The sequence below is a fragment of the Pyxicephalus adspersus genome, chromosome 2 (genome assembly GCF_032062135.1).
Source record: "Pyxicephalus adspersus chromosome 2, UCB_Pads_2.0, whole genome shotgun sequence".
NCBI lineage: Eukaryota > Metazoa > Chordata > Amphibia > Anura > Pyxicephalidae > Pyxicephalus > Pyxicephalus adspersus.
The window spans coordinates 29,275,165-29,300,813 of NC_092859.1; the positions used below are offsets into that span (position 1 = coordinate 29,275,165).

Genomic DNA, 25,649 nt, shown 5'->3' on the forward strand with positions numbered 1-25,649 from the left:
TATTTCTATATATGTTATACCTTATTTTTCTTACTAAAGTAGCAGGATGTCAGACAGCAAGGGAATTGAGTATAGTGCAGAAGCTAAGCAGACATCAATTTACAAAACCAACACAACAAGAAAAGAATACTTATTTTCAAAAAAAGTCACGGGTATTTTTAGGTGAGCTCAATGAAATTTGAAAATTACAGTCACATGGATAAATTACAGAGCCTTATCCTCGTCTTCAAGTTTGTTAAATTGAGCCTAATTGTATGCAATTCTTTGTTGAGATCAATGAGCTCAGGGCACTTTTACAGGAAAGAACATTCAGATTCTGTGTTGGTTAGCTTTAACCCACATCCAGTGCTTCACTAATGGCTATGAATATGTTTACTTCAAAGGTGGGTAGAGGCAAGACAAAGGCTCTCACCTTCAGAATTTAGTTTTATGAAGAACAGAGGTATTAAGTGAGATTTCAGTAACTACATGGATGGGCCCACTCTGCAAGTATGAGTTATCAATTTTGGATAGATTAGAAAACATTTCAGGTTTTTTGTGTCTTATTAGGAAGATTCCTCATCCTTTCCTGCTCTGTAGACACAACAGGTTTTGAGAGGAAATCTCTCTGATGTTTAACAGCTAGAAATAGATGTTTCCTTACAGATGGACAAAGGGGCAAACAAGAAGGCCTTGCTTCAGAGAGCCTCCTTATAGAGGGTCATTCTTATAGCCAACGTTAAAGCCCTCATGGCTAGACATCACACGTACAAAGACCCAGAAACCCCTTAAATCAAGAAAATCAACCCTACAGTCCAGTCCAGGGATGTTCGTGGCTCCTTTAGGGGTCCATTTGATACAGTGAGGGTGGGGCAGTGTACAGGGGCCAGGTGCTGTAGTCCAGAGCGGGAAATGGCTTTCCTGTAGGGAAGACAAAGAAACATGGATCAGCAACAAACACAAAGTAAAAGACAGGGCAAATGTTTTATGCCTTTCTTTTATGTGGAAGCATAATACACAAACAACGGAACAAATATTACTAGAGCAAAAATGGGGCAGATGCCCACAGATTTTAATCAAGTTTAATCTTCCAGATAAGGTATGAAATTGGATTATTTGTTGTGGATTAAAACGATTAACTTTTCCTAAATCAGATACATTTAAAAAATACCAACATTACTGTTTGCACAATTCTTAGCACTGTAGCTATGTAATGCTACATTCAGGGGTTCAGATGGTTATGGTTTGTAGGACCCATATATCAGTCATTGGCTGCTCAATGTCTGCAAAGTAAAAATCCATTCCTACATTCTAAAATGGAACATAGCTTACTCTCAAGTTGTCAAGAATGTTTCCACAATTACCACAGTGAATGTTTTTTGTTTTTTGTTTTTTTATCTATGACTCTGAAACACATTGGGCCTTATTTATTAAAGCTCTCCAAGGTCAGAAAATAGATTTATTTGCTATTAAATGTTTTGAATCCTGAACCAGATCCATTCCAGGTTTGCTGGACCACCAAGCTTCACTGATGAAAGTGTATTATCTCCAGCCTTGGAGGGCTTTAACAAATCAGTCCCCAAGAATCACAATGAATGTTTTGAACCCAATATCAATAATTAAATCAATGGAACATCCTTCATGTGGCCTTCCATCATTTTGGCCCTGTTTCGGTAATTTTGGACAGCATTGCCACAGATTACAATTCCTAACTGAGATACACAAATCCCCTCTATAAATTATAGGTAGTAAAAGAAAACATGTGCTGAATAAACTATATAGGTTGCTAATACAAAGCTTTTTTTTTAGAAAATGTTATTTGCCTAGAAGTCACTGGTGCCACTACTTAAAAGTCAATAACCTAGATCAGGCCTGCAGGTCAGAGCTTTGCCTACATTTACAAAGTCATGGATCATTATTATAGTCAGGTAGCAAGTATTTGAAAAAGAAGGAGACGGAAATGGTGCTTCTGAAATAGCTTGAAAACTTTAAAGCTTTGAAAAAGCCACATTTATAGAAGTTCAGATAGATCCTGTACTAACACCCTTCATTTCCATACCCTGGGGGACACTTGGATAAGAGAAAACTAGGCTGTAATTAATATTAGTATACAGTATTTGAGATGAAATGGTGTACTTTGCCTGATAATAATGCAGTAATAATGTTACCATATTGATCAATGTATTCATAATGTTATTATACCAATATTATATGTGCCCCTCCTGCCCCCAATCCTACCTATTGGCCGTTCTTCAGATTAAACAACCAATTAGAGTACAGAATGGTAAAGGATCATGCCAATATTTTACAGAAAAAGTTTACATATAATCCCAGATTCCTATTAGCTGTTTGTTTTCATATTATTTTCACATTTTCACCTGCTTATTCATTGTTTTGGCATTGCCTGGTTTTGTCCTAGGTTTATTTCAAGATTTTGCAGTCTATAAAAACAAGCAAGCCATAAAACATTCCAGCATACCTTGTCACTTAACAGGAGGAGCACATTGTATTTAGCTGTAGATTCTGGAAAATACAATATTTTGCATGCAGAGTAAATTACAGTGTAACTGGTTACCCACAGCTGTCACTGTCGGTGTGTCTTTCCCTGATTCATCATAGTTGTTTCTTTTCATCAATTTTCTCATATATCTCCTCACCCATAAGTCTTGCTTTGCCCATATTCACCACAAAAACATTGTCCCTCGTGGAGGTAGATGCCAGTACAGCGTGCTGTGCATAGTAACTATCTAAAGTCAAATTGTAAAAATTTGATAGAAGGAGGAGTATTTTATGCATCCATGTACTGTTCAAAACTTTTGAGGACCTGACTACCTGAGATGAACTTTAATTAAAGAGAACTTTTCAATAATTTATCAGGTCATGATCAAATTTGGTCACTGGCATCTGTTGATGGAAAGCATGATATGGTACATGTATTGTAAGAAAGGGTGGGTGCATGCTGGCTGCCCTCCATCCCCCCTTACTGGTCACCCAGGCTAAATCTGGTTAATATTTGTAGGGAACCCTACATTTACTTATTTTGATAAACCAATTAACACCACATACAGCATCCCCCAAGAATCTTACTACAAGGATTTGTATATGTTCAATGATGTCCTTTAATCTGCATGAAAAGACCCATAAACCAACAGTTCTGTACCCCCACTAGCGTGCCTTGTAGCTTTAAAAAAAGACCAGATTTTCATGGCTTAGCACCCATAGATTTCAGTGGGGGTTGGCTCTAAGTTCTGGGTCATTGACCACAGTCCAATTTTAATGAAAATTACTGAACCTGGGCAGTTTTAACCATTTCTAGATGCCTGAACAGAGATTGCTTTATCCTATTGGAGAGAAAATCAGATAAGGCATTTTCAGGGTCAGTACTGTTATCTCTGAAAAAGATAATTATCTAAAAGTATTATTCTTACACATTACTTAGCATGATGCACTTAACACCGAAACTGGGCATATAAACTGGGCATATAAAAAAATGTATGGTAAATGTGTAATACAAATGTGATAGGACTTAAAAGAAAGCATAATTACATATATACATACATAATTACATATATATATATATATATATATTTATTTGTGTGTGTGTAAAAATAGTCGTATTTTTAATGTATTTAAAATAAAACTTTGTGAGAAACAAGAGCACTCATTGGTAAATAAATATTTTGCTGGAAAATACTTTAAATCCACATTCACATAATTGTGAACTAAGCATGTTTATGAGAATATTTTCATGACAAATCTACTTGATATTACCCCTGCAGCTTAGTGCACTGATGTTTAGAAATGCTGTACGACAGTCACTTGCAGTTTGCAGCTATTTATATACAAGAAAATCATTGCTTTTTAAAGATCCTGGTTTTAAAGCTGGACACCTGACACACTGCTAAATCCACAGCCTAAATACGTACATAGGAGCTAGTTTACCTGTCAATGGATTTGTAATTTTATCCAGGCATTCACATCCTTGCACACAGCAGTTAGGTGACCTGCCTTTTTCTATGCCGCCTTTAAGCAATACAAGTTTGTCACTTTCCCTAGTCTGTAAATGGGCAGTAAACAAGTAGAAGCGGACTGATAGAGTGGTCTCCCTTCTCTATTCTCCTATCAGTATGTTCCTTGTATGGCATCCCCTTTGACTCTGGCTGGAGAGGATACACTTTCATCAGTGAAGCTGGGCGATCCAGCAAGCCTTGAATGGATTTCTCAAAAGTAATTTGCTACTTGTTAGCAAATGTTTTCAATCCTGGTCTAGATCCATTCCAGGTTTGCTGGATCACTGGATTATTTTTTGGTATATGTAATCCCAATTACTTTTTTTCCCAAAGACGCACATGTGGGTAGAAAAAAAAAAATCTTTAAAATGAAGGGAAATGTCCTCTTAGAGAGCTGTCCTAGTACCCTATTAAAAACTTTACCATAATTCTTGTTCTAGAGACACCTGTAACATTTTGATTTTCTGTCTTATTGAGTTATCAGGAAGACCGAGAATGTAAATTTACCTACCTATTGGCACAGGCACCCATGAAAAACTTGACAGGGGTTTTACTCCCTTCCCATCTATCCAATAAAAATGCTTTACATAACCTTTTTTTTTTAAAGAACAAACAATGCAATAATTAGTGCTTGGTATGTCTGCCTGCTTTTAAGTCAAATTTATTCTTTTGCTCAGATAATAAAATGATGTTAGAGTGCAGCTAAACAATAATTGAGCAAAGTCCTATCTTTTGCTGTAGCTTGCGGAAAAGAAAGCTCCTGACCACACTGCTGTGGTCTGTCTGGCCTCTATAAATTGCACCTAAAAATGTGCAAACAGCAGCACCAACTGAGAAAACAACTTTTCAAGAAACTCTTCTTGTTGCATTTCTTTGTTGCTCAGGGAAAATTAACCCTAATGTGCAACCCTTGGAGAATTCCAAAGCCACAAGTGAATCCCTAGATATGATGATTTGCTCACCACTGTCCTGCAACACTGTCCAAAGCCAACAGATAGTGGTTTCTGAAATGCAATCGTTATGCAGTATAATTAGTATTGAATATGTTTTGGTATCTGCTGTGGACATATAAATATCAATTCACATCCACATAGGTGGAAAATCAGAATGTAATGGCCATTTGGCATTTATTGGTCAGATAAATAGATGATTTGAACCAGAGAAAGAGAGAGAACTGCACTCTTGCCTTATGTCTGTATATGCACGGATGTGTGTGATAGACTTCTCTCTGCCAGTTTACAGGAATCACTGTTGTTTTTTAGTGTAGCCCAAGCTTAGAGCTAAATTTTATATTTCTCACTTTAAATATAAAGTGTATTATATGTTCATATTGCATTATTATTGTAAAATTTACATAAGGTTAGTTTGACTTTCACATTTTTGTTTTTTAGCTTGCTGTTCCTTATTAAAAATATAACTTAAAATATATATAATGTAACTATACATTACATATAACAAACTAATCCAGCATCAAATATATTTTTGTTTGGAAGGATAAATAACATTAATAAATACATGTGACAATTCCAGGAAATAATACCTTTCACATAGAGCACAATACTACTCCCAATAATGCTATCATTTGCTTTTCTCCCTTGAAGGATGAGACCATATTTTTGACATCACCATCCACATCAGTACTGCTCAACTTACACTACATGGGTGTCCTGTATAGTTGCTGTGAGAGAGATACTACAGGAGATTGTCAAAGACTGCAGGGGATAGCTAGAGCATGCAGAGATAGTAAAGAAGATGGTCAGAGACTGTGGCTGTACTATAGCATATGGTCAGAGATGGTGAACATACTATAGGAGATGGTCAGAGACAGGGGAAGTACTATAGGAGATGGTCAGAGACTGCGGACTTACTATAGGAGATGGTCAGAGACTGCGGACTTACTATAGGAGGTGGTCAGAGACTGTGGACATATATTAGGAGATGATCAGAGACTGTGGACATATTAGAGGAGATGGTCAGAGACTATGGATGTACTATAGGAGATGGTCAGAGACTGTGGACATACTATAGGAGATGCTCAGAGACTATGGACATATTATAGGAGATGATCAGAGACTGTGGACATATTATAGAAGATGGTAAGAGACTGTGGACGTACTATAGGAGATGCTCACAGACTGTGGACATGCCATAGGAGTTGTAGGAGAATGGGGACATGCCTAGGGAGACAGTCATGGACTGGAGAAATGTGATATGAGAGTGCTACAGATCACAGATATTCCAGCCCCTTTACAAATACATTTTGCACACCTGTACTACTTGTTCCGACTTTAAAAATTGTGCCTTATTTGATACTTGTCACAGATTCATATCAAAAGATCACAGGAAAAACAAACTTAGAGAAGTCTGCCGGGGCCCTGAGGGCCACACAGTAGGTGCCAAGGAGCCCGAGTGGTTCCTGGGCCACAGGATGGGCAGAAATGTGGCACAAGGAATCTGCATCTAGAATTAGTACACATGCATATAAATACAAATCTGACACAGATCTCAGCCCTGCTGCAGCTTCTCACCTTGTGCTACAAAGTAAAATGCTTCTGTCTGCCTGTAGCAGATTGATGATACCATCTCAGGTTAGGCAAGGTCACTGATCTGTAGTTCAGGGAAGGCTTGTAATTAATATTAGCTTATGCTTTTGCAAAAAAAAATGAACTCATCAATTATGTTGTTGCTTCTTCACTGTCTATTCAATAACTGGGGACAGGTAGGTGACCAGGCACTATTGCCTAACAGTAGAACAGAAAGGTCCAGTCACCAATCAAGCTGTGATATGTAACAGAACTGTGTAAATCTCAGAACTAGATGGACAAATATACAAAGGCTTGGGATGGTATCCAGTAAATGTATTTCATTTTGCTCAGTTATGGTTAAAAGGTGTCCAAAAAAAGAAATGAGCAGAAGGGGAAACAAGGTAAGGAATTTTGCAGATGAAGATAGACCGAGAACTGGCTGAGAAAACCTTGGAACTTGTATATGGGGTGGACTGGACTGTCCAATACAACATACATTTGGTGGAAGCTGTAAAATCAGCCTCCAGATCAGGAATCTAGGCACAATATTTAGCACTGTCCCTGGCTGATGAACTGGTATTAACCTTGATGAGTCATCGCAGTATCCAGGTTTTCTCCATTGGGATCGCTGTCAAGAAGGAGAAGGCAGATGGGCCCATCCAACCGAAAACAGTCGACAGGATAAAAACGTAAGAAAGAAAAAATAAAATAAAAATACCCACTAGATTCATAAATATTAAAGGGAGATTGCTACCATTTGAATTGCTATTTATTTATTGTTAGTATTTTATGTAAAATTAAACATTGTGTATATTTTTGTTTCTTGGTCTTATGCATACTTCCTTTCTAACCTTCTGTAAACCTGTTCCCAGGTCATGCACACTAAAGTATTTACATATTCTCAAGAAGCAGCAATCAGTTGATCAGTTGTTTCCTCCTCCACAGTAACCAGGATTAGATAGTATTAAACTTGGAATTCCTCAGAGCTGAGCACTTACAGGTTCACACTCTTCAGGGGCAAATGGGGAACAGATGCTTCTTAAAGTCCTCCAGCTCACTATCCTGATTTTTTGTGGTCCCCAGAAAAGTGGGAGATCCTGTGAACCATGGAAGGAGGTTTTGCTGTTCACATGCTAATATTACCCAATAGTTTAATTCCTAAGTCCCTCACTGCACCCTGTGTTTAACCAGCTGCCTTCTATATCAAAAATGTCATTTCAAAGCTTCATGGACATAGTAGTCATGTAGGTAGAACCATGGCATGCAGCAAGACCTGACAAACCAGGAAATACCAGATGCTGAACATTTTACCTGCTGATAAAGATCTGTCCAGATTTAAGGCACAACCAATAGGACTGCCAAGTATTGGTAAAATATTTTCTTATTCCTTCATATGGGGTGGATGGTTGTGACTGACGCACACAAAGCTAAAGACCAGTTCTCTTTTTTCTGTGCAGATAAAGGAACAAACCAAGATATTCTTCAACCTACAGAGCATCTCCTGCAGTGATCACGTTACTTGCCAATACTGACCTGTGGATAACTAACCTTTTCCTAAGGACACCTTGTGTTTTCTTAACATGTCTGAAAAAGCAATTTATCTTATATCCTTAAATCTCTGATGAAAATAGAAAATGCTTAATGACTCAAAAATCTGGTGACACATATAGCAGAAGTCTTATCTCTAGGAACAAGATAATTGCAGAAACTTGCTGAGCTACACACAAAGTGTTACAAAGATACAAAAGTTATCCTAAAGACTTCTGTAAACTAAAATATATAATGAGACATTGGTTTCTTTAGTAATATGTATCCTTAAAGTGACCCTGTAAAATTGTGATACTGTGTTTTTTACCACCATTTTGGCCTGTTAAGTATACCATTGTTATATTTGTTTGATAATGGCAAAAACTCTATGTGGATCCTGCTAGAATGTTGGACCTGAGCTATTTGTCTGTGTTTCACAGTCATCTCAAGTAGTGTTATCAGCACTGTTCAGTTCTCCCCCTTATATAAAAGAGATGAGGAGAGGGGTATGAGTTGAATAGTCCAAACAAACAATGCTGCTACTTCAATTTTACATAAATAATATTGTTAGTGTGAAACAGTAAGTGTGTTAGAGGCACCAGGTGAAATTAAAGGAGAAAACAGCCCTCCTAAACAATACAAACAATAATTACAACTAAATCTCCAGGCATACAGCTAGTTATACTGACAAAATACACATATGTGAATTGTTTAGGATCCATCTAGTCCTGGTCTGAGATTATACAGCTCTGCCACACATCATTTGTTGCAATTCAATTCATAACACAACAAATGTGAAAAACAGGCAGACAAAGCCAGCTTTAAAAGGAAGCATATGAACCACAAATGTTTTGCACACGTTTGCATGATACAACATTTGTAAATAGAGCACAACTTCTTTAATAACCCCCCCCCACATGGTGTTTCAAAAATCGTACAATATCATGATAGAAAAACCATTGCTAAGAAACCAAGATGGAAAAATCCGAGTAAATGCGCAGAAGGATACCAAAGTGCAAAGCCTTTACAGTAACAGCCCAATGAAAACATCAAAAGCCAATACATTTAAAAAAGTAAATCTACCCAAAATGTAACATTAAAGCCACCAGCTCTGCAAATCTCTTGAGAAATTAAGAAGCAGGATCTTCTCTTGTGATCTCTGCCAAGTTGTAACTCTTATTCAAATGTTTGATTCGGAAATCTTGAAGAAATACATTTATTTTATGGCATATTGCAATTTGTTCTGAAAAACAAGATTTTGCTTTTTAAACTGGGACTAAAGTGTTTTAAAAACAAATTTATTGATGGTAAATTTTATAGCAGGGGACACTCTGTATATCTGTTCTGCCATACAATTTCTTACCCTGCCTATTAATATTTGCAGAATGTACTATGTACAATCCAAGCATTCTACAGTGATTGCTGAGTGATGGTGTAAAAAAATGGCAAGGGTGGGAGTTACATACTCTTGGCCAAGCAAGACGGCTGAAGACTTCAGACCTGAGAATGAAAAAGTAATATTGCCTTGTGGGCACAGCACAGGCTCATTCTAAACAAGTCAATGAGAGTCTGTGCTTGAAGTGCAGAGAGGTCACCTTTGACTTGCCACTGCAATTCCTAAAATATATTTTAGGTCAGTGGATGACTGAATGCACCAGCTGCACTGTTAGGTTTGTGTGAAAATCCCATTTGGAGAAGCCTACACACCTTGATTCCTCTGAGGTTCCAGTTTCACTGTCTGAGCTTCCACTCTCAGATGTATAACTGTCATCATCATTCTGTTCCATAGACTGTTGATCTGCGCTGAGTAATTTACAATCCATCCATATCTCCCAAAGCAAGTCTTCTATATTCTGGACTTTTGCTGTTTTTAATGTACATTTTTTATTGTTTTTCACAGAAAAACGTGGATTGACTCTAATGGGTGCTGTACTAGATTTCCGCCGATGCTCTCCCTTTTTCTTGTTGGGTTGTTGTATTGAAACCTTTCGATGTGTGAGCAGTTCCAAGGACGGTCCACCAACTCCTGACTTGCGTCTAACTTTAGAAGCCGCTAAACTCATTCTCCTTTCTGGTTCAGGCAGGCGCGACTTACCAAAATGTCGATGAAAAAACTTTTCCATTTTGAGAAACGGTACAATGGGTTAAAAAAAAAAAAAATGTTCTGGTCCAGAATTTGTTAAAACAGATGCATACAAGAATGCAGAGTTGGCTACTCCTGCTGTTGGTGGTTGACTAGCTAACCAAAGTGGTTTGAAGCTTTTATACTTCAGGACGTCAGTATTAGGCACCCCCCTGGCACAAAAATTCCCTTCACCTTTGCCTCACTAGACAAATTCTTATTACAAATTCTCTGCTAGGCAATCAGAACAATACTCAACTTGTAGTCCTAAGATATTGAACATGGAAAAAACTTGACTGCCTCAGTTCAAATAAACAAAATATCAAGCTGTAGAAAAACACAGATTACACAAGACTCTTTCTGTCAAGTAGAGAGGGGGGATTAGATCCTCGCCCTGCAAATGAGAAAAAAAAATGTAATTACTAAGTTACACTTCCAGACTCAACTCAGTTTACAAAAATCCTCAAGTGACCTGTGTTTACTTTACACAGGAAGGAATCTGACTGACCTTTTTGGTTCGGATCTCTCTAGGGCTTTAAATGCTATGAATTAGGCAGGTTGTTTCCAAATTTAAACCCAGCTGTACAGTTACTAAGAACGCCTTGCAATCTGGAAGCTGTGCTTGCTGTGAAAAACTGCTAAGAAAGAGGAAGGCGCAGCAAGGACCGTGTTGTAACAATGTGTTGGTGTAAACCTCTAAAATTCCAGATTATTGGTGGCAGAAGCTGACAGGCTCTGAGACAAGTGCCTGAATATCTTACATTAACTGTGGTTTTAAAGCTGAACTCCAGCCAAATGTATAATACACAAACTAATGTAGCTTTGTTATTATGTATACAATATTCAATACCAGCAGAGTAAGTACCTGTATTTGACATCAGCCTTCTATAGTTCTTGTAACCAGACTGCAAGAGGAAGATACAGAACAAGCTGTACAGAAGTCAAGCAATCCTGCTACAGTGTTAGCAGGGGACCTGCCGATAGGAGAGAGCAGAGTGATAAGCTCCTAAATCTGCTGCTTCTCTTTTTACCATACAGTACTAAACTAAAGGGAGGAACCTATGATTGTTACTTAAACCAAAAAATTGGGTCCTCTGCTCTGCTATGTAAATATTAGAACTAAATCTGCAGAAACAAAAATCCTTTAGAATGTAAAACAGCTGCCCTATTCCTTGTTACTTTTTTGCTTCTTGTCCTATCTAATGTTTATTTAGACTGATATCATAATAACTATGCAACCTACACATACAACCTGGGCATGTTCTTTAGAAAACAAGCATTTTGTAATTCTGTATATTCATGTTTTAGGGTTTCCACTTTCTCTTGGTTGGTAAATATGTATAACAATCAATGTTTAGTTGGGCAGATAGGCAGCCTGGAGTTGCCAGGTACAAGGGAATGCACCTTGGAAGCCCAGTAAACTGAATTCACGTGTTCTGTCAAAGTGCCAAGTGCAAAATTAACTGAAAATACAACGCGGATAATAAAGCATAGATATAATAAAACAAAAATTTCCGCCAGTAAACCAACAAGTACGCAAATGCTGACAAGCTTTACCACTACTTTGCCTATTAGTCAAGCCACATTTAATTTGAACTTTCTACCTTCAGGTAAGAAGCGTGTGAAATTCAATTTCACATCTCTGTTAAATTAACTCTTGGCTTTCCATGATAGGTAAATAATTAAATAGAATATATTGTTAACATAATATATATGTTTTGCAACTAAAAACAAAAATCATATGCTCTTTCTTAGAACCTAGAACAGAAAACTATGAAAGTCAATGTGATCATTGTAGAATGTGCTAAAGCGCAGCAGAAAAAGTCTATATGCACATTGACCAAAGCTGAGCTCTTCTATGGAAGTGCAAACTTAGAGCAAATAAAAAAAATAATAACAGTAACAAAGTAACTGTAACAAAGCCATTAGGAATTGTTTAAACTATGATTTTTAATTGTTCTAAGCTAACCTGCAATGCTCAATAATGCCTATAGAACCCAGTATCCAGGGAAATAACAAACATTCGAATATTTCATATTAATTACCTGTATATTACCTGGACACTATGCAATATGTTATACAGAACTTTGTTTATCAGAATATGTCATCATTTTAGGTCTAGTGTTTTTTCTACACTGTACAAAATGTAATATTGTTAAAGTGTTTTAAATGAGATGTCAAAAAGAAAGGCAGCCATGTTCTACTGCAAACTCCACTTTTTTTTACTGACAAAAGTTTTTTCTTTTGCATGTCCTTGCACAACTCTTTATTAAACACCTCTAAAACTAATCAGACTTTCCAAATTTGGATTGCAGCGCTTTCGTACACATTTCAACCTGCTAACCTGACTAAGCTAAGCTTTCATGAAACACTGAGCACACACCTGCTGAAGACAGGCAAAACAAATCCTAAATAAAACCATTACCTATAGTAGAATCATTTTCTTTATACAGGATTGAAAAACAAAATACAGATGTATAATCTATTCTCATGCAAATGGAGACCCCTTTGAGGTGCTTCTAAAACCACATAAAAGGAAATATTAGGCCAATGCTGGTCAGTACAGAAACCGAAGATTAGTGGCTACATGGCTGACACTGGAGATATTTTTGACAGCCAGGCATGCTTTGAACTGGAATACGACTCTGGATCTGATACTTCTGCTTCCACCTAGGATTTAAATTTGGATGGTTTATATTTCTTTGGATTGAAATTCTTTTGCCATATCCTGGAATAAAAACCAAATTCAAGGCCCTTTCCCAGCATTAGTCCATGTTTCTCAAGAGCTTGTCAAAGGTGAAATGCTCATTTTCTTGAGACTTCAGCTCCCTTTTGCTGCAAAGAATTTGAACTCCTCAAACACAAAGCCAGGAATGGTGGAAAAGTAAGAAAGATCACAAGCTCTCCTCACTGCTTCCTTATCGGCTAGAGTTTTTGAAAGAGAAAAAGAGCTGTAGATTTTTTAAGACTGACATCGAAGATCTAGATGTATTTTTGAAGTTAGGGGGAAGGCTGTGTACAAGCAGCTGGAAGGACTTCAGGAATGCAGAGTCCAGTGAGGACCTAACTTCCACAAGGAGTGTGCATGGGAACATCAAACCTCTGGTGAGTTTAGGACAAACAGAATCTTGTACGTCCCGGTGGACACTTTGCTCTGAGCAGGACCTTGCGTAACTTTTCTCAGGCTTTCTACCCTAATCGCCTCCCTGCACTTCCTCTGCTAAACACATTGCTTTCATAACCAAATAGATCATATAGACAACTTCCTGCCTCTTAAAGTAAAATGTCACTGAAGAGCAAAATTCATTAAAACATTTCTAAATTATTAAATAGCTTTTGCTCACTTCAAGCAGGATATAATTCCACAAGTCTGAAATGACAAAGGAATGACGATACAGCTTAATGTAGGTCAAATGAAGGTCACAGTCAGCTCCAATACACCTATCCTTAAATTCTGAATGATCTCACAAGCCCAGTAGCACAGACACGTTGGGCCTGATTTAATAAAGTTCTCCAAGGCTGGAGAGGATACACTTTCATCAGTAAAGCTGAGTGATCCAGCTAACCTGGAATCGATTTCTTAAAAGTAATTTGCTATTTGTTAGCAAATGTTTTAAATCCTGGACTAGATCCATTCCAGGTTTGCTGAATCACCCAACTTCACTGATGAAAGTGTGTTCTCTGCAGCCTTGGAGAGCTTTAATAAATCAGCCCCATTGTGTTTATTAGAAGTGGTATTTTTCAGATAATTTATTGATTTAAATAGGATGTCAGCTTGCTATGATTTCCAAAGCTTTCTTGTGACATACAAATCATATGCACTCAAATCTAAACTAGAATATATACTCAATACATTTACAAAATAAAAAAAAAGTCTACTGTTTTCTGAAATTATAGCATTCTGTACAAACAATGTGTAATCAAAGGTAATCAACCATGATCTGTCCCACAATGCATGGCAACATTCCAAATATGAAATGAAAGTAGATGATCCACAAAATTTCCAGAAGTGGCATTATATCTCTCATTGTACATTGCCCTTGAAGTGGAGGAAATCAACTTCAAGCAACCTATCTTTACAATAAAATTATTTCACCCTAGTAATGTAATAGAATAAGTAAGTGCAATACTTTCAGGTATGTATTACCTCTCACAGAGATGACAGGACTCCTCCTGACAAGCCACCAGTAAAGTGGCCCTATCACCACAATTTGTACTTTATATAAAAAGGTAGATAACCCTTTTATATAAAAAGGAAGGAGGCAGCCTTCAGCACATGTCAAGTATCCCAGGAGGCTTTGGGCTGCTCCTTTGGCACATACCCAAGCCTTTCCTGCAATAAAAAAAAAGTGTTATTCTCATGCATTCGCAGTGAAAGTGATATACAGTGATATACTTATATCTTTCACTATACATATTTATACATAGCGGAAAGTGGGATGTTGCCCCTCTTCTGATCATTCAGCTATGTGTGTGGGTAAAATACCAGGCGCTCCAATTACACACTGTTTATTACACTGTTTGCAGAATAGTATTACGGAAAGTTTAGCGTTTACATACACTTAGCAATAAAAAAAGATTTAAAAAAAGATGCAAGCTGTTACTCATAAGAGTATTGGATACCAAGCTTCTCAGATTCCTCTAGCTAAGATTTGCACCACCAAAAGAAAAAGAGAAACTGGATTTTATAGTGTGTAGTTATAGTTTACAACTTTTATTGATGTTCAACAAACAATAAAAAAATCAATAAAAAAATCCCAAAATATGACCCTATAGGTCAAAAGCGCATAATACGGTGTCAAACACAATTATTCACAGTTTATAGCTTATACAGTAAGAACAATATTCTGATGTTGTCTTAAAGGATGTGGTGTTTCACTACAGCAGTGGTTCTCTGTTGTAAGATTTGAACTATACAGTGACCTAAAAAATGACACTGAGAAAAAGCTTGCAGGGCATGCTGTAGCTTGTAGTTCCTCAGTAGTTGGGGGGGGGGGGGTTATCTAGTAGATAGGCCCTGAGTAATAAAAACATCATTCAAACTGGAAAAACTAATTGTGATAAAAGTAATGGCATTTAGAAAATACTTCTGTTTTTGTAACTAGCCAATTGTGACAAAAAAATTGAAAAAATATCCTAACGGTGCAGTTCCCTTACAATGTTCTAAAAAAATCAACCGCAAACAGAAAGCTGGTTTACTTTTTATTTTAGAAGTACATTTGACCATACAAATGCTCTAAAAAAGAAAAATTCCACTTTCTTTGAAAAGCTGATCTAACATATGTAGTCTCTACATGACAGCCTTTCTAAATAAGTAATTAAAAATGACTTTTCTATTTCGATCTGTAGCCATCTGATTTCTTAAAACAGCCAAAAAATTTAAAATGTTGCTCCTTTTTATTCACAGCAACCATGGTATCAGTGGCACAGTTCCATGCACTCATGCCTTCTTCTGCTTCATGTTGTGATTGGCTCAGAGCTTTTCCCACAATTCTTTGTCCTTTTATAACCCTGAAAATGATCATGTGATTACTGCAGGCAGTTCTTCCTATAAAGAATTAATAAGTTAATGTCAGGGAGGCGCCAGTTTCAACAGATCAGTTGCATGTAAAACTCCGTACTTATGCTTGCAGTAAGCCTTGCATTGTAAACAGCGGCATAAGTGGCCCTCTAATTTCAGAATACATTAGAACACAGCATCTGTATCCTACGGCTTCTTCTGTGGCTTGCACAAGTACTATATTCTCTGGCCTGGGAGCCTACATCAACAATCCATCACCAAACCTCTGAACTGGCTCCTATTAATGCATCTGGAGTTTTATCTGACACTTACCACTGCCCCTGCAGCCACCCCTCTAACCTTCATTACATCAACTACCCCAACCTGCCACCACTATGCCTACAACCCCATTCTCATCACCATACCTAAAATCCCCTGACCACTGCACCTTTCACATCAAACTCTGCAATATCACCACAGCAAAGCTGTTCTCCATAGTAAAACCCACCTCACCAGAAAAAATAACCCCTGCAGGGTCTTTAACACTTCCCAATCCTGCACAGCAATACTCATTTTCTCCATGTGCATAGGAATACAAAGCTGTACTTACCTATTCCTCTCCCATTTCAGAATGCTATCTTTGCTCTGTATGGCTGGTCCACCAAAGCCATTTCTTTTCATAACATCTCCTGGAAGGCTTTCTGATGTCATCACTTACAATTCAGGGCAAGTGTTCCTGCATTGTACATGAGAACAGTGAGGATTCACTCAGAAGCCAAAGTGTCAGAGAGTGTGAATGAGTACAGGCTGCTGGAGGAGAAAGAAATAACACAGGAATAGGTGCCTATTGTTTTATCTGCCCCGACAAAATAAATATTTCTTCATTACAATACAGGAAGAGGGGGGCACTGCAAGAATAATTTTAATAGGAAAATATAATATTCACTTTAGGAGCTGAACACTTCTAGTTTGATATAAATATTCTTTATTGTTTGTGGTAGTGTTGAATGATGTTGACAACAGTGTATCAAGCCTGTGCAATCTTCTTCTGTATCTGCACAGCCGCTTAGGAGAGTGTATTACAAGGTGACAACACAGGTGCACAATTAAGAGCCAGGGACAGAGCGTTGTTACTATACCAGAATGTACCAGTACAAGGTCTTTCATGCCAGGATCATCAATTACTATTTTATTGATAGCTGCAGATTTAAAAATACTGAAAATTACTTTTGAAATGACATCCTAAAAGGATTTCAGTAAATGGATTTACAGCGACTTTAAAATATGAATAACAACAGCTGCGTGCCTGGTAATAGTAAAAAGAGAGATGTTAAGCCAGGTCTGTTTGCTTGATGTATGTATGAAGAAGGGGTTAATGTGATATGCACCCATGTGACCAGCTGATTCAGTACCCAGGAGGGCACACTGATCTGCGCTTCAGTTTGTCTTGGCCTGGTTAAGCAATCAGTCGCTCAGTTTCAGCTCTGCACCTCTCTTATGGAGCAGCTGGTACAGCTTGTGTCTGTCGTATTAGACGTCTGACAGTTCCTTTGTTTATTTCCAAAATTAGCTTGCTTCTTCCAAGTGGTTAAACAATCCAGGCTCCTTGCACAGGTGTTTAATGCCACTGTCAGCTCGGGAAGGTGTTATGCAATTAGCTCACGGCCAATTAGATTTCACGGTAAAAAGGCGAGATGTCATGCCTAATGCACCCTGCTTATGACTGAGCATTGGTGATATTGAGGCCCTCTGCCTTCTGGAAATCTACTGCCTATATATATTTACATTTGTAGTCTGTTGTACATTATGCTTTATTGTACAAATCTAGGGGGCACCCACATTTATTTATTTTTCTTTTTAAATCATCAGAGATCAGAGTTCAGGTTAAAATTTTTTTTATCAACTGTATTCAAATCTAAAACCGTCGTATCAATTATTTAAGAAAACCCTTTCCTGGTTTTAGTATATTAGCAAGTCTTTATGCAGAAGTCTTTGAGCCCACACACAGAAAGTAAGAGATTAGGTATTCCACTTTAAGTGTCTGTCTGAAACATTAAATAATACAATAATGCCGGCTCGCCTAATGACACATTTCTTCAGCTTTCACACCTATTACTGCAAATGCATGTATAATTTATCTAAACACCGCTAATAGTGAAAATAGTGTCGCCGGAGGCACAGACAGGAACAAGGCTCTTTTACGATTCCCCTGAGTCCGGCTGTTTCAGCACCATCCATATTTATTCCATATATGGCCATACACCAGGGCCCTAAAGAAAATCTAGAAGATCAGAATACTTAATCCTAAAGTAAAAGAAAATCTAATCATTTACTTTTCAAATAATTTTTACATTTTTTTTTTAAAAACATTTTTTATTACTTTGAAATCTACAGATTTCATTAAAATAATGTCTTACAATGCTGCCATGAAAGTCCTCATTTATTCTGTTTCAGCTATTTGGCTATGCGGTTAGAAACGAGGTGTTAACCGCTTCTAGGTGGCAAGTGGTTGACAATAAGCAACCAGGAGCAGTAACAGGCGGTAACTGCTGGGTTTTTTCAGGTATTTTTAAATGCTTGTGCAGATGTTTGCTTGCAGCTGGAAGTGATGTATTTTTTTTTTTACCTTCTCTACATACAGAGTTACATAGCAGTTGAGGCAGGTAATTACTCTTTTACATTGTATAACGTCTGAAAAACCACTTGCCTATGCTACTACAAGGAAATGCGCAAAACAATGGGAAAAAAGAGGAACCCAATCTTACCATTAGAAAACCCAACCTTAAAAATACCAGGCAGCCATTGTTGTGAGTGGCTGCAAATAGACCACAGGACACCAACAGAACTGAGATGCAATAAAGTATAACACATCAATACACTTTTTTAAATATTGCAATTGTTTAAGATACATGTTGCTAAACTGATACATTTACATAATAGCTGCCCTTTAACATCCAAGCACAGATGTCTTTGTTGGTAAAAAATTATGTTGCATCTCATTTGGATTTGCAATATTGTTATATAAGGTTGCAATCCAAGTCCCAGCAGTCCCCGAAAGTTGGCACATCAGTTTTGAAAAAAAACATGCAAGCACATTTTACCTGACAGTATTCCACTAAAAGTGCACCTGTCATTAGAGAAATATCTAGGCTGTCACTGTACATGTTCTTTGCCTGGCTAGGTCTGACTTCAGTGTTTCTGAATCCCAGATCTAGACCAAGCAAAGCAGATACATCTCCTCCATGTTTTCCTTTTCTCTCATTTTTATAATCCATTATAGTTTGATGGAAAAAAAGGAACATAATAAAACAAATGCTAAAATATGTGTTATTGCAAAAATCTATTTATATTTGCAACAAATATTTTCCCAGCTGAGTACAAAAAACAACAACAAAGGGTCATATATACCTACTGAACCCCCCATGCTGTAATCCACCTTTTATGTATCTGTGTTTGTTCCTGAACAGCCACTGCTACAAACAATGCAGCCAATTTTTTTTACGTATTTTATGTAGACATTAGATTGAAAAAGTAACATTATTTACAATCCTTTTCACTGTTAGGAAGTACAAAAATGTTAAAATTAGAATAGAAACGAATTGTGCAAGACCTGGATGTAGTGTACAAATATGAACAGCACACTTTATGACACTGTTACCTCTCAATGTGGCCTCCTCCAGCAGTGACAGCTTAGAGTTCCAGTCCACGTTCTAAATTACTCCTCTACCATCTTTCCCCACAGCACCCCTCTTGGATGATCTACTGAGAGTCTAACTCCAGTGCATAGCACTTACATTGTCCTCCACATTGTTCTTGGCCAGCCAATGTGATATGTACACTGTACGGCATTGAAAAGGGAAAATTTGCAATATGCATGGGGCACAGGTTGAATGGCAAAAGAGACTTTGCATGCTCATTGAATTTTTTTTTCACAATGGCACATGCCAGAAAGAACGGCCTCTTTTTTAGATGCCCTGCTTTCCTCCTTAGTTGTCCATTTTTGGGTGGATAAATACACCTGTATAAAAAGGTAATATAAAGAAGTTTTGAAAAGTTAGGAAGTATGGGGACACCTAAACTACTCCACTTCACTGAATTTCAAAATCTCCATCTTCTACTTGTTCATATAAAACCACACCCTGGAATCACAGATTCTTTTTTACTCTTCCAGTGGTCAGAAGCAAGAATATGGTAGTGAAGTTGAGTTTGTGCAGATGGTGGGCTCAGTGTTGTGAACTTGTAGTTTTGCATTCACAGGTTCACTTAGGAGGTGTTGTCCAGATCAAGCAAATTACCCGTTACTTCTAACACCCCTTGAATGCTCCCCTAGTAAGCAACAGGGGCCGCATTAGACACACTAGAATCATACACTCTGGGATGTAAATGACCACAATATCACATCCTATTTGCCAGAAAATTACTTGTAAACTGGGTTAGGATTGTCTGATGGATCTGCTGGCTCTTCCTCAAAGAGAAATGATCCAGACAGCTCATTTATAAGACATTAATATTGAATGACATAGAATGAGGGACATAGAATGTCAAGCTAAGATAAGAAGCACAGGATATGATCACTGTAATGACATACTAAAGTTTACCAACAACTAACTAACTTTCTTGAAGACAGCCTGTCAGTTTGTAGTTATACCTACAGACTATCAAGGATTCACCAATGTGAACCAATTTTAACTGCCAATGAACTGCAGAGGTCTTCCTGCTCGGCTCTTTTTACATTCCCTTTAACAATTCAGCTGTTTACAGTAACAAGGCTTTTCTTGGTCATATCAGAGCTGAACACCCCCATAATCGTGTAGCAGAAGTGGGGGGATACTTGCACCGCTGATTCTCAGGTACAACTTTCTTTTTAGCAAGGAGAATCCTAAAGCCTAAATCTGGTAAAACTATTAAACAGAAGCAACATTGCCTACGGTATGATACGGTAAATATACTGCTATAAGGCTCAAGGCATATCAGTACCTAAGCACAGGGAGTGCTCTGTTTATTTGCTGGTAAATTTTGGGGTTATGTTTAGGCATTTATGTTTACTTTTTGTGTTCAGGTTCACTTTTATATTAATAAAAATTAAAATTAATAATTAGATAAAACTGTGTTGAAAATTTTGTATTGCAAAAAAGACAATGGGTGTTCATTCCATGTAGTGTTACCACAGAAATCTAAGCAGTTCAGTAATAAGGCTGTGTGGGGACATTATACATACTCAAAGTCTCGACTAAAATGTATATTTCACTCTTCAAGTCTTCTGGCCTGCTGACTATTATGAGAACTTCTATCCTGAACAAATATGTGTTCTGCATAATTAACCTGACTCGACAACAAAAAATATTTTAAATTTTTTTCAGCCAATCATGTAAAAAAGGTACACCGCCCAGACAACACAACCTATTTGAAGATTTACCTTTCATCTACTGCTGTTACGAAACTGGTATGGGGGTTACCCATCTGTTCCAGGCTGATATGATCACACTCTCTCTATGCTCTCTCCTCGGTTCAGCAAGCTCACAAAATAACAGTACTAAGCAATGCAGTGGAGCTCAATTGACTGAAAGTGCCACCCCTCCCAGTCTTTCTGAGCCCTGATTTACATGAGATTACAAAAAGCAATAAAGATTCAGTTACATAGTTAGTTACGTTAAAAAAAGACAAAAGTCCATTCAGTTCAACCAACAGGGAAAAAAAACATACGGTACTACAAACCAGCATGTTCTAGGAAAAACATATATCATCACAGTTGACCCAAATCCATCATAGAGCATGGTTGAATTTGCTCCAACAGGGGCAAAAAATTATTTCCTGATCCTGTGAGGCAATTGAATGTTCCTCGGATCAACAGTCTGTGTTGTAACTTTACATTGCCTATATTAACTGTACTTGAAATTGAAATGTATGAAAAGCATGATATTTTATCTTCAGCACAGCTGCAGTGGTTCCAGGGTGGCATTTTTAAATTGTTGACTTCTGTTGTAGCCTGAAGGTGCCCTTCAAAATATCCATGGATTGCAGACTTCAAAACAACTGCTATGCGGATATGGCCCATTTATTAATGGCAATGCTGCATATAACTTGATGGGAGTCCAGTAAATGTCTGTTGTCTACAGTATGTATTTCACAAAATCAAGCAGGCTAGCGCGGCTTTAAAGTGACATGCCCTGGAGGTGAAGCCGTCTGACTATAACAACGTGACTTCATTTCATCTGCAGAAAGATTCTGCTTTATCCAGGGCCGGTTTAACCACAGAACCCACTGCTCTGTCTTCTGGCTTTCATGGCTTAAATATATCTCCTCTTTTTCTCTTAACAAATGCTCCAAGCTACCTCTGAGATTCTGTTTCTGCCCAGAGTACTATCCTGTCAAACATGATAACTTTTAAAAAAGAAGAGGCTTTTGAATGCTAGGGGGTATAACACAGGGACAATGTTATACAATATCCCTTTAAATACCTAAACACATCACTAATGTATATTCATTTTTCATTAACCCATAATGCCTTTCTGTACCCAAATCCTTTCCTTGCTCAAAGGTCTCATACACTATAGATCTGTACACATAAAGGCTATTTATTAACAGAAATGTTTAGCATATGAGCATGATGCCTTAAGCCTTATATGTAATGAGCAAATACATCTGCCCACATGTACTTACATAGTAAGAAACTATACATTATTGACGAGGTTTAACACTTGGAAGTGACCCTGGAAGGTTTTATAAAAAAAAAAAACTGCAGCTTAAAGACCCCTGGTAAAATATTCACCTCCCTGGTAGCCTATCTTCTTCTGTCTTCGATTCCAGCGCTGTGGCCCTAGTCAAATTCAGCATTTGAGACTTCTAGGAGTGTCATATGCCTGTGATGCCTACTTAGCGTAGCAGTGATGGAGGGTTTGGAAGTTGAAACCACAGTGCTTTGCATAGACATGTGGCACTCAAAAAGTGTTCAATGCTGAAGAGACTGATATAGGAGGGAAGGAAGGAATATGGGCCACTAGACAAAAGAATGGAATACCTCTTCTCTTGCAGGTAAACATCTGGGTGAGTTTTTTCAAATCTGCCAGGGTCCCCTAATAATCTTATTTACATTTATATGTAAAACTTAAAAAAAACTGTACTTTTCTTTTAAAGCAACGCTAGCTTCAAAGTATAAAACAGATTCAATGCAAATTGTAAATCCAATCACTAAAATCTTGTTCATGCTTTAAAACATTAACTGTAAAAGTTGTTTTTAGTTTTTTGAACCTGCAGCAAACCTGGAGCAGCACTAAAGAGGCAAAACAGGCAAACATGCCAATTGTTAAGAAAAACAGGACATTAGCAAACGAAATGTCATGTAGTTAAGGGTTACATTGATATTCATGGTTACTGCTGTTAAAGTAACCTTGAAATTGGAGCAGTAAATTTGTGTTGTTGTGTTTATATGTACAAAAGCTACAAATTTTCTTTTGTTTTTTGTTTTAGTATGAGATCCAAACATGTATAGGTTATAAGGCAGGTGGGATGTGAAAAGGGTTGAAATTCTGTGTTATATTGTGCTTTTGTTCTCTGTTACAATAATAGCAAGGACTGCAATAATGGTGCTTGCATTTGGTCTAATGATAAAATCTACTTCCCTTTTAATGGACAACAATGTAACCACAACTCACGAGAAAATTACACATTTACTGACAATATCACCCTGTACATTTCTGTTTCTATTTTAGATGCATTAGCTTGCAGATTGCATCTAGCTAAGCCTTAATGTCCTACTTTTTTGGGTATTTTTTTTTTCTTTGAAATTGCTCCCCCCTCTCTTTAAAAAGTGAACAATGTAATAATGCACAATAATTAATGCCCTATTGCTCAGTCCTGCCCACCAGAAAAATGAACCATGTAGATTTCAGCAGGTGTGAATGTATAGAAAATGGGAACTAGGTTTAATATTAATATTAGATTCTTCACCCAGACAGGTTATATTAAGGTAAGCCATGAACTACTTAGAATAGTACAACCTTCTTTAAAATGAAGTATCTACATGTCTCAATTCCATTGCAAATCCCCAAAAATAAGGGTCTTATTTTTCAGCATAATCTGTCTGTTTATTCTGTTTTGCTACTTCCTAAATCCTACACCCTAAAAGCCATGTTTTCTATGCACTGCACTGATGATGAAAAAAAACAAGCCAGAAACAGCTGTATCCAGACTGCAATGAACAGCTCTATAACATCACGTTATATCTATGATGTACACCAGCGGGTCTGAATGATGGTCCACAAACAAATGGGTATTAATTGAATGGCTCCTCCCTTATCATTCTCATATTGGAATATATTTAGCCCTATTTATCAGGAAAAATGTTTTGAAAGCCCTACTAACCCTTCAATTCCTTTCCAAATATGATGTTTCAGGAATGGGATTACTGGTGGAAGAGCCAATTCAATGGTGTACATAAAATACTCTGGCTGTATAAACCAGGTCAGTTTATATGTAGACCTTTAGGTAGTTTCTGCAAGAGACCTAACTTCTGCAAGAGTTCCTCTCATAATAGGCAGTTGTCTGATAGTTTGTTGTACAGAAACAAAAAAAGGGTTACATTATCTTACAACTGATGCTTAATGTTGAAATCATGAATGAACCCCAGTAACTCCTCATTTAGTCTAGGTAGGGAACAATAACGTGATATACTTACCTTAGTTCTCACTCCCACATGCTTTCTATTTTTTGTGCAACCAGTCGTTCAAAAGCCTACTACCTTTGCTGCCTGACCAGTTTCCTTTCCTGCTCAACTTAATGTCAACTCAGTGCAGCCCTGTACTGTATAAGGGGAGAGCAGAGGAGAACACTGGCTGTCAGAGGAATAGGGTAATTTATCATCTTATTCAACATTACTTGGGCTGAACAAGCACTTGGGGAAGAATATGTTGGTTTTAATGCTTTCCCATGCCCAATATATATTTATATATACTCAGAAATTTCTTTGTAATATTAGAGCACAAATTGTAACTAAAATTTATGTAATTTATTTATGCATGTATTTCCATCGGAATTGTGTTCCAAAAGACTAAAGTAGACTAATCTCAAATCCCAGGATCCTTGTCAGGTATGTTAAACAGGTACAGGTTTTACAAAACATGAGTAAATAAGCAAACACTTGATCGTGTCCTTATCTGCCGAATACATTATTAATAGGAAGCGTGCCTTCCTGAGATATTTTTAGGAATCTTTGTGCAGGGATGTACGTCAGTGCTGTATAAGCATGTATAATAAAGTTATGTGTTAAAAGAAAAATAAAATTGAATAAACACAGGGCTTCCTTCTCTTTTTCGACCAGGCCCACTTCTCAGTGTAACCATGGCAACAGGGCCTAGATATGTGAACGTGGATGACATTAATGATGGGCTTTCCAAAACCGTACAAAGTAGGGCTGTATAAGAAATTACACGCTATCCTGTGTGCATGTCAGCAGAGGACAAGCCCTCTCTGAAATACAGGCGTGGGGGAGATACAAAAGGGTTTTTTAACCACAGCATATATCAGTTTCTACACATTGGGCAATATGTATTACGAAATCGAGAAATGTGTCTCCGTTACTCAAACCTGCACCTGCAAAATTACATTTGGAATGATCATATACAGTGAAAAACATATTTGGTAAGGCCATGTTACCTCACCTTTGGCCTAAGGCAATGTGTGTTTGCAGTGTGGCTTTTGGGCCCCAACTGTCAGTAGTGGCAGTACCAAGCACTGGGCTGTATTAGCAGGGATTGTCCTCAGTGCTTATCTATTACAACAACCCTTCAAGTTCCAACAACTTCTAAAGCAGTGGTCATCAACCATTTTGGTCCTATGGACCAATAAATGCACGGACTCTGGACCGTGCATGCGCGAGGAGCCGTGTGTCACTCAAAGAGGAAGAAACTTCCCCCACAGTGATGTCATAATACCAGAACCCGCCCACCACCCTGAGCCTGTGATATTTATGGGGGACATGATGCATGGCT

General features: G+C 37.6%; 1 protein-coding gene across 11 annotated transcripts in view; it reads right to left on the reverse strand.

The window, feature by feature from the left end:
- Positions 1 to 25,649, reverse strand: part of DGKI (diacylglycerol kinase iota) — a 148,780-nt gene that overhangs the window by 93,591 nt on the left and 29,540 nt on the right. For 3 of the 11 annotated variants that reach the window (XM_072400193.1, XM_072400192.1, XM_072400187.1), the window contains exons 1-2: positions 9,749 to 13,325; positions 792 to 900 (exon numbers count right to left, since the gene is read on the reverse strand). In XM_072400193.1, the coding sequence (XP_072256294.1) occupies positions 792 to 900; positions 9,749 to 10,164 (525 nt within the window). In that variant the 5' untranslated portion in view covers positions 10,165 to 13,325. Of the gene's footprint in view, positions 1 to 791; positions 901 to 9,748; positions 13,327 to 25,649 lie in introns of those variants that run through there. The other 8 variants (XM_072400196.1, XM_072400195.1, XM_072400194.1 and 5 more) reach the window with 5 other exon arrangements.